This window comes from Salvia hispanica, chromosome 1, assembly GCF_023119035.1.
Source record: "Salvia hispanica cultivar TCC Black 2014 chromosome 1, UniMelb_Shisp_WGS_1.0, whole genome shotgun sequence".
NCBI classification, from domain to species: Eukaryota; Viridiplantae; Streptophyta; class Magnoliopsida; order Lamiales; family Lamiaceae; genus Salvia; species Salvia hispanica.
The window spans coordinates 42,812,962-42,828,527 of NC_062965.1; the positions used below are offsets into that span (position 1 = coordinate 42,812,962).

The window sequence follows — 15,566 nt, forward strand, 5'->3', positions numbered from 1 at the left end:
ACAATCTATAGATTGCAGTCTAGCGTATTGGATATTGCAGGCCGCGTCACCTTGTAGTTTAGAGTATTGGATATTGCAGTCTAGAGTATTGGATGTTGCAGTCCGCGTAAATTTACCCTTGCAAATTTTTTATGATTGCCACATGACAGCTGATTATTCATCCACGTGTTCAAATAATTGACTAGGAATGGTGGTATGATGTTATTTTAAGATGGGTTGTCATTTTAACACATCCCTATTAGGTAATATGATATGTTTTATTCACAACTGGTACACAAACGTCAAAAGAGACGATACATTCGAGCAAAAGTAAAACCAAGATTCAAGAGTATAACTAAAGGACAATATTTTCACATTAAACTGAATTTTCAGATAACTGAAACCAAGTAAGAGTACATAACTTGCCGAGTCAAATGTTACATATGCATTAAGATGTAATATGTTATGTTTAATTTATCAGCATTCGTATAGCAATATAGTAAATAATTGCCGCGGGTGATAATTTTCCTCACATCATTCATCCAAGTCTAAGATGCCTTTAGATCATCCAAGCCAACGCTAGCCTGTCAAAGGGAGAACAACATTTCAACAATATAGAAACACAAAAGACAGATACTAAGGGAGTTTGATTTGAAATGTAAATATGTTTCACAGCCAGAGATCATACCAAGAATTTGTGGTTCTCCTCAAGAAATGGTGAGAAAGTGGTGCAAAATTTCTCAATATCACTATTAGCATCACCATCTCCAGCAACAACGTCCAAAAACTTTTTCCTATCAGGAGCGAGCTTCATAGCAAGCTGAAATTTAGGTCCATAATAAGCTTTTGTTAAGGTACAATTGAACTACTTAGAAAACTTGGAACATGCACAAATCACAAGTTTCGAATGCGAAGATTCAGAAATAAAATAGTATCAGAAACTAAATTATCAGGTTTCTGAGTATATAAAGTAGTAACAGATTTCAGTTCCCTGCATTGACATTCTCTGGTTGTATATGATCTTAATTAACAAGAAAGCACAGAGAACATTCCACATGGGCCATCAATACCCAATTCACAAACTCAACTAAAGCTTGGAGCATTTTAACTGTAAATAATAAGCATTGAGAGTTCTTACAGAAAAACTTGAACTAGCCAGCCAACCATGCCACTTTTTCAGGGTCTTCGCATAGGCATCACTACATGCTTGAGACATAGACCAGTCTTGATGATGAATTAAATTCCGAAATAACTCTACCAAGAAATCCATTGCCCTACAAGTTACAAAGCTCTTATGTAAGTCTCTTTGTAAGTCAAATAAGTAACAAGAGATTACATGCATACTACTGTAAGTCTCTAACATGTACATTTAAGCAAATGAAGATATAAAGGAACACTAGCAAGTCAATTTGGAATTAATGAGAAGAGAGAAAGTAATTGATTTTGTATCATCTCTACCTTGTCAACCACAGGAGGCCATTGGTGCAACTAGATGAGCCTTTAGCAGTCTTAGCATCAACTTCTTCTTGTACCATAGTGTATAGATGGATATACTTTGTTGGATCTGACAAATATTTGTTCTCTAGTCTCTAGAGTTCAAGAGGTGAAGATGTGATTTGGTATAAGACTATATCCAAAGAACATTGATAATGGAAGTTAAGTATGTGAACTATAGACGTAAATCATCTTACAGTTATATTGCCTCCGATGTCAGATTTGACAATTGCCATAGCAGCTCCAAATTTTTCTGCAGACATTCACGGCTAGTTAAATCTTACTCGGCAATTTCTTACCATCACAGGAATATTTATATTTTGAAACATTTTAGAGCCATGGGATTATTGTGACTTACTGAGAAAATAAAAAAAATGTGCCTTATGACACACACCAAGTGCTTATTACATCACCCAAACATTTTACAATTTGCTTCATGGTAAATTGACTTGAAAGATTTACATAAAAGTCTGTTCAAGTTAAGAACCCTGATTTGATGTTGAGTATAGTCCCCTTAACTCATCCATTTTTGTGACAGAATGAATATTATTTAAGATCCATCATCCATGATGGAAACTGTATCAAAACGGATCTACGGATCAACTAGTTTAAATGATTGCATACATATATACATTTATATGGTAGCAAAGGAATAAGCAGCCACTATCCAAATGTATGCACCAAAGAATCCTCAATCCCATGCAACAAACCAGAAACCATAAGAAAGAGACAATGTGGGGTTCAAACTTGTGACCTCAGCTCAAGTTCCTAGCACTACACTAAATCTCAACATTTAACATGACATTTTTACGGTGCAGAAGTAAATAAGGACCCAAACATCTAACAGCCGATTTATAATAATAAATGCTGGTGGCAAACATCAAAACCATAGTTAATTATAGTCTGCAGGTACTCCCTCAGTCCCATAAAAATATGGGAATTTCCATTTATAGAAGTTTCCACAAGTCATTACCCATATACATCAATTTATTTACAACTTATACCACGATGGTATGGCCCACCATTACAACCCATTAAACACTAATAATAATATGAGTCTCACCATCCACTGACACTACTTTAACTACCCTTCTCCTCATCTCTCTTACTTTACCAATTGCGCATTAGTTCCCGTGATATGCAGGGAGTAAAACACAATTACACAAATAAACAAATGAATGTCTCCTAGTATATTAAAAAAGTGCAAAACTCAAAATGTACATTGGTTCAGCCTAAACTTAAGAGAAATTACCGATCACAGGTAAAATAAGCTTGCATACATCCAAGAATGGCTTGGTTAGCATTATTCCATCTTCCGACTTAACATGCTGCATTCCTTCCAATGCAGGTCTGAACACCGTGCCCTCCATTTCCGTCCTTTACTGCATAGAGTAAGCAAAATTTCCTTACAAAATACAGAGAAAATAGAAAAACGGGCAGCGGTCACTGCAACCCTGGATCTCAGAGACTAATAAGAAACTAATGCGCCTAATTTCACATTCATCTTGAATTAAACTAGAGTGCCTAATTTCACATTCATCTTGAATTAAACTAGAGTGCCTAATTTCACATTCATCTTGATTTACAGCTGCTTATATTAACTAGATCTCCGAACTCCAAATTACTAGATCAAAAATACACACAAGGATCCCAATTCAAGTGACGTAATTGAAATGTCACTGATGCTTATGGTTCAGAAGAATTGACCGACCAGATTGTTCTCAAAATCTTCTCAATCTTAACCAAAACATAGCGTGATTAACATCCGTTAGCTCAAAAGTAGACGAGAGATCGTGATCGTTGACAACAAGCAACTAGCATCTAATCAAATTAAAAAGAAGAGGGACAAGCAAACAATATCAAATCAACAAACATGAAAGATAAATTGGTGAAGAAATGCAAGGGACTAGAGATTCGAGCGTGCCTGAGAGATTGGGGAGAGAGTAGATTCTGCAAATTATTAGCAGTGTCGTTTGCAAATAGGAGTAGCTTTGATGAAACGCTGCTCTGCTTCTTTCGGTTTTATTCTACGGATCTGCGTCCCTCTTATTTAGAGCATCCGCAATGGTACATAGGCCAGCAATAGGCCAGCAATAGGCTAGCCATTCTCTCTCCTGCCACGTCAGCAACACTAAAAAATCCACCTGCCACATCAGATTTAGGCCAGCCATAGGCCACCGTAATAAAAATAATTCAAAATATACTACATTTACGAAATTAAAATCACGATTAAATTACCGAATTAAATTTACGAGACATATACGGGAAAATTCATTAATTTTATTTTTTTAAAAAGTATATTAACTAAAAATAAAAAAAATTGCATAATAAAAAAAAATCCGGGCTTCCACACACGAGCCACCGCCCCACTCTACTCCTCACTAATTTATTAAAAAAATACATAAAAAAATGTTAGTATGCCACAATGGCGGCTAGCCGATCGGCCAGCGCTATTTTTTATTTTTTTTTTAATTCTTTTTTAATTCTTTTTTTAATTTTTTTTTTAATTCTTTTTTTTTAAATTTTTTTTTATTCTTTTTTTTATTTTTGAAAAATTATATAAACGCGATTTTCTCTATCTCTAAATTTCTGTACAAAAGCAACATCTAGCGATGGACAACAACAACTAGCCCAATACAAAATTAAGACCTAAAACAAAAACATGTCATACCGTTCGGCTAGCGGCAAACTATAACGGATTCAAGGCATACTAACATTTTTTTATGTATTTTTTTAATAAATTAGTGAGGAGTAGCTAGCCGGTCGCTAGCCGACCATTGCAGATGCTCTTAATGAGCCAAAAATATCAGCAATATAAATAATATTCCATTGTTCCACTGTACGAGTCACATTTGATGAAAAAAAATTAGAAATTGAAAAAATTAGTTAAATATGAACCGAAATAAATGAGTGCACGCTTGGTGGTAGTTATAAAATGAGAACATTCTCAATTCGTTCTTTGTTGAAAAGACAGTACTTCATCCGTCCCATATAAGAAGATGAATTTTATTTTATATCCACCCTATAAAAATAGTTGAAATCTATTTATATGAATATTTTTTTCTTCTCTTTTATTTTATTATTTATAGGCTCCATCATCTACTAAATTATTTCAATTACTTTTATCTTCTAACTTACTTTTACCAATTATCCTCAAGGGGAGTGATCAATTGCTAACTCATCCCTTAGTTCCTAACTATAACTAATTTAAGACCATAAGATTTTAGAAATTTTGTGGTCTACAATTTGCCATGTGTAATTTCGTTTTTCATTTTTTAATATTAAAAAGATAATAGCAATTATCAAATTTAGGGTTTAGAAATATAATGTCAATACAGTGTATGAAATACATCAACACGAAGACATAATAATGTCAACACAATTTCATATTGACATTTTACAAGCATAATATTGACATATTATGTAAGGTGTATTGACATAAATCTGTTCGTAAAAAATACGAAAATTCAAAAAAAAATGCAATTTTTTTTTCAAATTTTGACGTCGGAACATATGCATGTAGTATATCGTTGGAATCCTTATAAAATTATCTTTAATTTGATATATGTTATATGAATTTAAAGTTATAGGATTTCTTTTAAAAGTTAGTTATAACTAACTTGACATTAATACCCCTATTGATTTTTATTAGAATTAATCCTATAGCCTTATTGACGTTTTTTGTTGATCGTATTGACATTTCGTGGTTGATGATCCAAGCCTTTAATTTGAATATCTAATGGCTATTATTGAGTTGTAGTTAACAATTAAGCATTAAGTTAGCAATATAACACTCCCCTTATCCTCAATTAGCTTATTTCTATGGAACGAAGAGAGTATGTTAAATGGAGGGTATTTACAATATGAAGGAAAAAAAACTAAAGTAAGAGAAAATATTACTACATAAATAGACTAATTTTACCATTTTAGATATCCACTAAAATTAGATCAGTTCTAAATATGGAAAGTTTTAAACAAATACTAACCATACATATCATTCTAAATGTGGACTACACAATCTACTAACATTACTTCCATCACATTTTCCCTATGTTTAGATTTCCTATTGTGGAGAGAAACTAGGGGTGGCAAAATGGGTAGCGGGTAATGGGTAATTCCCATCTCGACCCGCTACCCGGCGATAACGGGAAATGGGGCGGGATCGGGTAGTGTGTTTTAGAGTTTTGCGGGTAGCGGGTATACCCACTACCCGTACGGGTATACCCGTTAGTCCCGTTAATACCCATATTATTAGTATTAGAGCCATATATCATTTTTAATACTCCCTCCATTCCATATTAATAGAGGCGTTTCAAATAGTTAAATTAGAGAAAAAAAAATAAATACTTAAATAATAATAGCCATATACACATTCATTTTGAAAAATTAAAAATAAATAGTTAGAATGGAGAAAAAATAAAGTAAGAGAGATAATAATGTAGAGAAGAGTATTTATATTATTATTTTTCCAAAATGAGTGAAGAAAATGAAATGATTCTAAGAGTTCTTTTGAAACATTTTTATATTCCGACGAACATACAATTGAAAACTCATCGGAACTAGCTATAGAGTCCCCTCACTTTTATTCTTAATCTATTCAAAGTTTACCATAAATATTAATTAAGTAAATTAGGGAACATTAACGATTATTATGGTTTTCAAATTTTTTATTCGAATTTCGGGTCGGGTACGGGTACCCGCAATGCCGGGTACGGGATACCCGACACGGGTATCGGATAATCCCGGTATATCAACCAATTTAGCTAAAATCGGTGCCAAAGCTCATCACCAACAACGACTGACATGAGTATGTGTTGTGTGGTCCAACTTGAACAACAAATAAACATCAAGATCGATCGATAATTCACAGTCCGTTTCACATGTCCTAGCGATTAGCTTGTCCAGTGAGGAGCTCGCAACCTCGGACTTCGTCTTGCTTGATAGGAAGCGAGACCATCAATGAGTAAAAATTTGAATTTAAATATTAGAGTTTTAACATTAATGGTATTTGATCTTTCATTTCGCACGTAAATGGTACCTGATCTTTATTTTATAGAGTATCCTTTTTAGTACCTAAAAATCACATATTTGGTACCTGATACAATTTTCACCCCAAAATACCCACTAAACAAATTCATTTTTCCATTTGTCATAAAGGGTATTTTGGGCATTGACAAGACTAGTACCAAAAGTGATATTATAATATTTTCTCTCATTCTCCTCACTCTTTATACTATTATTATTTTATCAATATTAATATTATTATTATGATGTTATAAATTAATTATTAATTTATTTTTTAATATCATCTAAATATACTTAATCATAATTATAGTTATAATTATATTTAATTATTATAATAATAATATTTTTACAATAGTTAAAAACTAGTAGTAATTAATAAATAATAATTATTATTTTATATTAAATTATTAACTAATCAATATACTCTTAATTAAAATTTAAAATTGTGAAATTGTATTCATAGTGATAAAGAGTTGAATATTTTTTGTTATATGTTTCAACCCTAAAATGAGTATAAATAATTTAATTAAAAATATTCAATTGATTTAAATCTTTAAATAATTAATTTAGTTAGGTGTTTTGTTACTGATTTTTATTATGAATGCAATTAGATGTATGTATAAAACACTTAAAAGAAAGAAGAAAAAGAAGAGAAAAGGAAAAAGAGGAAACATAAACAAAGGAGAAAAAAAAAGAAGAAAAAAAGATAAAATACTAAAAAACAAGAAGAAAGTGAATAAAAAAGAAAGAAGAATAAATTAAAGAAGAAAAAAAAAAAGAAATGAAGGGAAAAAATCACATATTTGGTTCTATTTAATTGAAATTTTCAAAAATATCCTCCATAACAAAAAAAATCTCATGCTTGGTATCTAGGGTTATTTTTGTCACGAGGTACCAAAAACGATATAAAATAAAGATCAGATACCATTTATGTGCGAAAGTGAAAGATAAGGTACCATTTATGCAGTTCACTCTAAATTTTAATCCTCCCAAATATGATCAAAATCTACTACTCCATCCGTCCATCAGAACATATACTCTTTTCTTTTTAATCCGTCCCACAATAATATGCACTTTCCAATTTTCGAAACTATTTTCACTCTAATGAAGTGAGACTCATTTTCACTAACAATATTTTTATTACTTTTTCTCTCTATATCTCTCTTACTTTAACAATTTTTATTAAAATCCGTGCCGAATCCAAAGTGCATATTCTTCGGGGACAGAGGGAGTATTATTATATTTAGACTTGATTCTTAGAGTTAAATGTTCTTAGTCCATCTTAGACCAAGATTGTAGCGATTGCATCGTTGCTTCTTTGGATCTTTTGGTGTTTCTATTTACATATGAGTATTGATCTTTTTAATCCTTGAAATATGAGTAAATTGATCTTTTTAGTGTTGACCATTTATTTTTTCCTTGTCCAAGAATGACAAAAAATAGCATGAATTATTGTGATACTCCAAACATGTGAACATATAGTTTGGGGATTAAATGAAAGAATGTTCTTATGTAGAGGGTTAAAAATAGACACTATAATAAATAGACACTCCATTTCTCTCCTTCAAAATGATCATTTTCTTGAACGTCATAATTTTAGGTAGAATTATTAAGCTCACTTTCATTTCTATCATCACAAGTTCAACTACAACGAGATTTATATTTCTATAGACAATAACGATCAGGCAGTTCTTCAAATATGAAAAACAATAAAATAGAATTGGAGTGATACGAATACAATGACTTGGGATCAAAATTTTATGTACCAAAAAAGCTCAAGGAAATGTAGGGGAGCCATGAGCAAAATGTGCTCACAATAGACGAGGCCACGTCACGACTTTTTCGACTGCATCGAATAGGAAGCAGTCAGAATCAGAAAAAAAAAATGGATGGATCAGTGCATAAGTGAGGATGAATATAGGATAAAGCTTGCCTTGCTTAAATACTTCTTATGAACGCTCAATGCCTCTTTTAATGCTTTTTTCGCGTCCAAATTTCCAGTGATTTCGCCCAAGATCTAGAGATTTGTTTCAAATATAGTGAGAAATAACATGCACTAGGTTGAACATGCATCTGTGTACAGAGGAGAAGAAGAAGAAGTACCTGAACGACATCATCCATGCCTTGAGCCTCTCGTAAGAGTCTCTTATTCTTCTTCTGAAGTACACTAGCAACAAGGAACACCGCGAGAGCACCTCTCTGGTCTGTCCATCCAGTTTCTAAATTTTTTCTCTCAAATTTCCCGTACTGCTTGAGCATCTTCTTATGCTTCACTTTACCTTCACCTTGACTACGGGAAGAAGATGCATCCCTTGATTCCTCATATAATGTAAAGATATTTGGATTGTACTCCATCGCCCACATGACCTACATCCACCAAATTTCCAGTTAAGTAACATAGATATTTACAAAATACCATTGGCACAGAATCCTGTTAAATGTGTCCAGTGAAAAAGGTAAAGTTTAGTGAATCGTTTGAATGGATGATAGGAGTTTGTACCTCCCAGAGATACATTGCATCCACAAACGAAAACTCTCTTCGAAACAGAACCATCAGCATACGAATAGCAAATAAATATTCCCCGCCATCCAGCTCCTCTATCAAAATGGAGATGTGGCCTTCAGTCACACAAAGATGAAACATGCATACATACACATATATTATACAGAAGGGGGGTGGGGGTAGCATGGGCTATCACATCGATATGTAAGATTAGCTTTTCTTATGTTTCTTTCGCGTGCAGGAACCAGATGTTAGCTTATTTGTTTAACACCTTTCAGTGTTCTTTTGTTGGGTAGGATAAGATTCCATTGAATGTGCCAGTTTACATGCAGAAGAAAGGCAACATGTTGGAATCACTGCAGAAGCCTTAAATGATCTGGAATTTGCATTGATACATCTTGAACTGGGGTGCATAGTTCTCAGTAGTCAGTGCACCAATGTTCATTATATGTAGCTGAAAGCATCGCCTCATGATGCATAAGTTCCCATACAAACTAAACGGGGACCTTCTAAGAATTTATGGCAGATTTCAATAACTCTCCAAATGAAGATTTAATATGTATTGTCTTAAATTACTTAATGAAGAATGGAAATTCTACAGAGAAAAACAGCCATACCAAGGTGCCGATGGAGTTTTGGGTCAATAGTATTAACAATTTGTGAAAGGGTTCCCAGTTGAGATTGAACACCCATAGCACTCGACGTACACCTGAAGTTTTCCCTCTTCAAAAAGAAAATGGAGAATGAATTACCAATTCAAGACAAGAAGATAAAAAAAACATTATATATCTCAATTTCAGACAAAAATAGAAACAAGCCGACTTGATAATTATTAGCACGTCACTCTCACAGTTGGATACAGGGGACCAAGGTGCAATCGATTATATGTTTTTAACAAAATAGAACAAGTCTACTGAGAGTCTGAGACACATCAAGGACAGTAATAATCCTCTCTGAAAAAAAAAGGACATTGATTTCTGTAAAAAAAAGGAAGAATTGTAATGGAATAGAAAGCCTGTAACTTTGCTTTTTGCAAATCACTCTGTTTTTATGTTATTTCTTACTAGACAATTCTTTTCTTTGTGAGATCATTTTACTTTGAGAGGGAATGAGAAGAATTAGAAAATGGATTGCTGGCTATGCTAGACCGCGGATAAATGGAAATTTCATTGAACTATTTAATTCACCCATATAAGGAAGTTTAAATTGGAAATTTGGAAATATGAAATGGCTATATATTATTCACTTGCTGGACAAGAGGAAGAAAGAGGCACTACGAGATTGTTGACTAAAGGGATCTTAAGCATTCTTTTAATAATTTGCTGCTTTTACTTGCTTCCAAAGTAACAAAATCGTCTCGTGTCAAAACAAAATTGTCTTATGCATTATATGATTCAAAATTTTCAGTGGATAAAGGAATCTTACAAGCCTACGCATTGCTCGCTCAAAGCACCAGAAGGCATCTGCTTCATGTTCGATAAGAATAACCATGGGAGAGCATATATCATTCATTCCTGCTCAAAAATGGAGTATAATACATAAGAACAGGAAAGATCTTTCACTAATAGATATCACACCTCGGTACAGCCCAAGTAATTACCTTGAACATACCCAATATCTTTGTCCATCCAAGCATAGACAGCTAGAATATCCCAAAGCTTTGCCTGATTAGCTTCATTCTCATAGAATACAAGCGTGCGATCAGTCCGTACGACATCCAAACCTAGATTTGTTATATTAGCTCTATGAATCAGCAATATACTGTACAACTTCGAATGCAGGCCAAATGTCAGATAAAACAATAATTTTACAAATGACACTTGCATGAGTAAGCCAAGCATCAGAACCACACCAAGAGGAACACAGGATATCAGACTGAACAAACATTAGGGGAGATAGGTAGAAACAATTATTGTTGACAAATATTTACTTTTAGAAATCAAGATGAAAATCAAGTCATGGCTGAGCACGAACCAATTTGGGATAGGCTTAGCATCCATTGAATCTCCCTTTGGTCTAATTGACCAGAATTTGTGATGGCATAAGTATTGTTTTGAGGATCTGGTACTGGTTGGCCATCATCAGTAACTACAGGCGTTGTGATGAACTTTCCACTGCCAACAGTAGGTACCATCTTTTGACATACAGCTTTCAGTGCATCATACTGTCCCCTGAATATGTATAGATCAATATAATCAAATACACAGTGCACTGATATTATAGCTTCAAGTATCCATATCATATGGTACATAATATTCAACAAATGCAGCCCACCAAGTTGGCAATCAAGTAAAGATATTATCTTAGCAGATTGCGTACTGGACCTTTAGCCTATCACAGTAGGAATTGAGATCATGTCTGGTGTTGAAAGGCAATTTTCGAAGTTGAGTCAAATAAACTAAGTTGTAACTTCAGTATCGCATAAAAATTCATCAACCAATTGACCGAGGTATCATCATCAACAGAACAAAGTATGTTAGCCATGTAATAGAATCTAGACAAAATAGAGCATCGTTTTATTGAAAAGTAGAGGGACACCAACTCCACTCTAAAGAATCACTATACCGGAGTTGATATATTGATGCAAAATTGTTGGTCAGTGTTTATGTGCTCTGACTATTCATTTTTGAAAGCATCTCCTTAGGTTACACCCTGATACATATCATCCTGTCCTTTTCCAGCAGATTTTTCAAGTTTATCTCTAAGTATGTTTAGATCATCTTTTCAATTTTTATGTTTAGAAGCCTTAAAGTTAGTTAGAGTTTTATTTCACGTTGGAGTCTTTAGTAGAATCTATAAAATAGATTTGTGTTTCTTAATTGAAATGTCCTGCCAGCGTTTGCTGTGTGCTGCCCTCTTTGATGTGTGGCTCTTTCGAAGTCATTATCTTATATCGTATTTTCTGTTCAGTTATAATATATTTTTGGGTTTGTCTTTGTTTTTCTTTTTGGTGGTTTTGCTTGTCTTAGTGGTTAGGATTTCTCATAGTCCTTTGAAATATTTCATCTTGAACTAAACGGAAATCAAGTAGTACCATTTTCTTCCATTTAGCCACAAGTTGATATATCTGTTGAGCAATATGATTTTCACAAGTATTGTACGATATGCACAGGCAAGTCCCCTTATTATAATTCCATATCCTTGTGTAGCTGTGTCAACATATTTCAAAGTTTAAAGAAGTAATAAGTTGGACTCGTTACTCAAGAAATGTCTCTGCATAGGACGTCAGCCAAGTCTGGACCCAAGTCTAGGTTCTATATATTTGAATAAATGGTAGTAATATTTATTAGCTGGATGGTCAATAATTTTTTTTTTTCTCAAAGAAGATAAAATTCAATCCAAGGATAAATCTATTAAATGTCAATGGATATTACATGCTGAGAAAATACCAACAAGATCTGCTCCCCGCTTAAAACACAAGGCGGTTGATTTCTGCTGCTGAACGCACACCTCTTATCGACAAATCTGAGATTATTTTAATTTGGGGGCATGATTACCATATCAAAAGGGGCATTTTCTTGTTCGGGACAAAATTAGAATTTATCGGGAACCTTTTCTTAGTACAACTTTGGCAATGGGGCATTCCTCAAATGCGTAACACATTCCGTAAATGCGTAACGTGGTACATGCATTTTGGAAAATGCGTAACCTACTATCATCATAAGCAAACTTCTCCATTTTCGGACAGAACACATTTCCGAAATGTGTGTTCTATGCAATGCATTTAGTTTAAGTTACACATTTAGAATGTTGTGGTCCATTGAATACGAATTTGAGGAATGCGCTATTGATAGAGTTGTAAATAAATAAATAAATAAAAGGTTCTCCTATTGGGAACCTCGATTTCTAATTTTTTTCCCAAACAAGAAAAAGCCATCAAAAGGCAGCCACAGAAAATTTAGAACCGAATTGAGTGGACAGGATTCAGGCAGAACTTGACCCATGTTGCCGTGTATGCAAGGGAAGACAATTATGAAATGGTGCGATATCCTTCTTGAATTTAAAAAAAGGATAATTTATTCTTATTGACATATCACAGTAGAATAATATAGATTAACAAACAAAACTATAGCAAACTATGTCTTTATTTCCACACACTCTGTAAGAGTAGGAGAGCAGGATTTCCTAGTATCATTTTATTTTGTCCAGGCCAAAAACAAGGTACTGCTATAATGCTATTCTAGTAATATTACACAAAGCTATAGAAATGAGGCTACATACATACCTTCTTTGTCGCCTGATATCATTTCTTTCATCAAATGTACTGTTGGGATCAAAACAACCTAACAAGAACTCCCAGACTACCCCTTTAATGGTAGGATGAATCCCCTAATAAAATAGTCAATATAAGAAACATAGCATTTTATCAATATTTCAGTAATTTTATTTTACTGATAGAACTTATAAGCTAGTTAAAACACTTCATTGTACACTGTACCAATTCTACTAAAAACTAAATGTAAGCAGATAATCATTTTCTGTCTAATTTGATATATTTCCCGGAATGTCCTTCCTTAAGGAGTAATTCCAATTTGCATGGAGAATATTCATCAACAGTCAAAAACATTACTTGCACAAGGCTGGACATAAGGTGGTTTCAGTAGAGCTTTTTAACTGTAAGCTTGCCCCAATTGCCATTAAGCAAATGTCTCCAGGCTAAGATACAACTGTAAGTGAAACAAGTATTATACAAGGATAAATCTCTTCTTCTTCCACCATAATTATAACACTCCAGTTTTCCAATTATTTAAGTAGCTTTATTGGAAAGCTATGTTGTGCATAATGTTCAGGCACTCAATGGAATGGATTACATTTATATTACCATTTTAGAGTGATATGATCAATAAATTCTTGGTGTTGAAGCTCGATTTCTTCACTGACGAAGACTGATTACTGAAAACCTATAGAAGGTGATGATTATAATTTTATAATTACACCATTGTGCCATTGTAGACCCCATCAGTCTATCCCAGTGAAACAAACAGGATTTTTCTTGTGAGATAACTTAAGATTCAAACTAGCGATGTTTTCCCAATATAGAAAACATGAAACACATTAAAACGATTGAAATGGCACATTTTGAAGATTCCACAGTACTTGAAAATGGTGCATTTTGAAGATTCCACAGTACTTGATGACAACAAATAATTTGAGGACAATAGCTGTTTGGATCCATGAACACGGAATCTCATGCAAACTTCAATTAAGAAATGCATACTAACCCCTCTTTGGATTCTTCTAAGAATGGCAGCTATATCCAAATGGCCATCCACGGTAAATGCCGCATTCCATCTTCTTGGGCTTAAAGTTTTACCAACCTGTCAATACGCCCATGTAAGTAACTGTATTTCAAAATATGCAGTAGACTTCTAGTGAATGAAAGTAAAATTATCATATGCAATTGAAGCACAGGAAAGCAAGTATTATTTCAATGGACTTCCATGTCCAACAAAGACAGCCATGAATTAATAGTTCGACAATCCAATGCCCATCGCTACCCATAAACAAACTTATTGGGACATTAGTCACGATACGAGTACAACACATCCACATTGACAACCCAGGCTTGCATTAGCACATCAACGTTATGTCCTAAGCTCTCCAAGACTCCAACTCATCATCCAATATGCAAATGTTAAGTTCAAGAACGTTTATCTATCTTCCATAGCTTTTAATTCAGTGAAGTAGATGAAGAATTCATTTAGATAGCTTAAACATCTTCCACCAATAAACACACAGGTCTGAACTATCTAACAACACATCAAAAATTAAAATTTGATCAAGAGATGTGTACATACCCTCGCTTTAAACCGGGTCTTGGGAACATCACCTGCACATTCAGCTCTCACAGGATAATATGAACCCAACTCCTCAGAGGACGACTTGAAAAACATTGTGTTCCTAAATGAGAATCAAAACCGTTGCTTAAACAGAAACTTTTTAACATAAACATCCATGTATCTTCCAAATGTACTTACAAGAGACTATAAATTAAGATCATCACCAACATGATGAATGCAATAAATCAACGAAGCCCCTATATATTTAATTTGCAGCTAGAGTTTCAATACATTAACAAATATGAACCATATAAACAGGGAAAAACTCATCCATAAATTAAACAAGCGCATAAATGTCAAGTATCATTGGTACCTTGTTATTAATATGAGTAATAAATCTCGGCGACGTCGATGCTCATAAAAGTTTGGTTGAATTTCAGGCGAATTTTACAATTAATGCTGAAAAATTGCGATTAGGGTTGAATGAGAAAGATGAAGAATAGAATAATGGTTGATTTGATTTAGTCGTAGACTCGTAATGATGATTTTTGAAAGAAGTAGCTGGTTCTATAATTCTGTTACCGTAACTTTCTTTTCAAATTTGAAGTTTATACTATTTCAATACTTTGAAAATTGAAATCGGACGTCCGATAATTCTCGTTATCTAAATTCTAAATAGGATCCCTCCGTCTCGGCTAAGATGACACATTCCTTTGCCGTCACGGGATTTTAGAAATTATTGATTAATGTGTTTAATTGGAGAGAGAAAATGTGGGTGTAAGTAT

At 33.6% G+C, this 15,566-nt stretch overlaps 2 protein-coding genes across 4 annotated transcripts; both read right to left on the reverse strand.

The window, feature by feature from the left end:
- Positions 1 to 331: 331 nt before the first annotated feature.
- Positions 332 to 3,529, reverse strand: LOC125213067 (glycolipid transfer protein 1-like). Of its 2 annotated transcripts, none has more exons than XM_048113434.1 (7): positions 3,398 to 3,529; positions 2,726 to 2,855; positions 1,671 to 1,726; positions 1,438 to 1,568; positions 1,118 to 1,253; positions 668 to 799; positions 332 to 563 (listed from the first exon to the last, which is right to left on the reverse strand). In XM_048113434.1, exons 2-7 carry the CDS (start codon positions 2,841 to 2,843, stop codon positions 528 to 530), a joined length of 609 nt encoding a protein of 202 aa, XP_047969391.1. In that variant the 5' UTR covers positions 2,844 to 2,855; positions 3,398 to 3,529; the 3' UTR covers positions 332 to 527. The 2 variants fall into 2 exon arrangements, with proteins under 2 accessions (XP_047969391.1, XP_047969382.1); XM_048113425.1 differs by lacking the exon at positions 3,398 to 3,529 and adding an exon at positions 3,185 to 3,281.
- A 4,523-nt stretch (positions 3,530 to 8,052) lies between these two features.
- On the reverse strand, positions 8,053 to 15,337 carry LOC125214038 (rab GTPase-activating protein 22-like). Of its 2 annotated transcripts, none has more exons than XM_048114902.1 (12): positions 15,155 to 15,337; positions 14,800 to 14,902; positions 14,224 to 14,319; positions 13,227 to 13,330; positions 10,976 to 11,172; positions 10,602 to 10,709; positions 10,427 to 10,515; positions 9,619 to 9,724; positions 8,999 to 9,096; positions 8,602 to 8,865; positions 8,432 to 8,515; positions 8,053 to 8,344 (listed from the first exon to the last, which is right to left on the reverse strand). In XM_048114902.1, the coding sequence occupies exons 2-12, from the start codon at positions 14,893 to 14,895 to the stop codon at positions 8,330 to 8,332; spliced, it is 1,257 nt and encodes a 418-aa protein (XP_047970859.1). In that variant the 5' UTR covers positions 14,896 to 14,902; positions 15,155 to 15,337; the 3' UTR covers positions 8,053 to 8,329. The 2 variants fall into 2 exon arrangements, with proteins under 2 accessions (XP_047970859.1, XP_047970850.1); XM_048114893.1 differs by having other exon boundaries at positions 10,602 to 10,724.
- Positions 15,338 to 15,566: the final 229 nt, after the last annotated feature.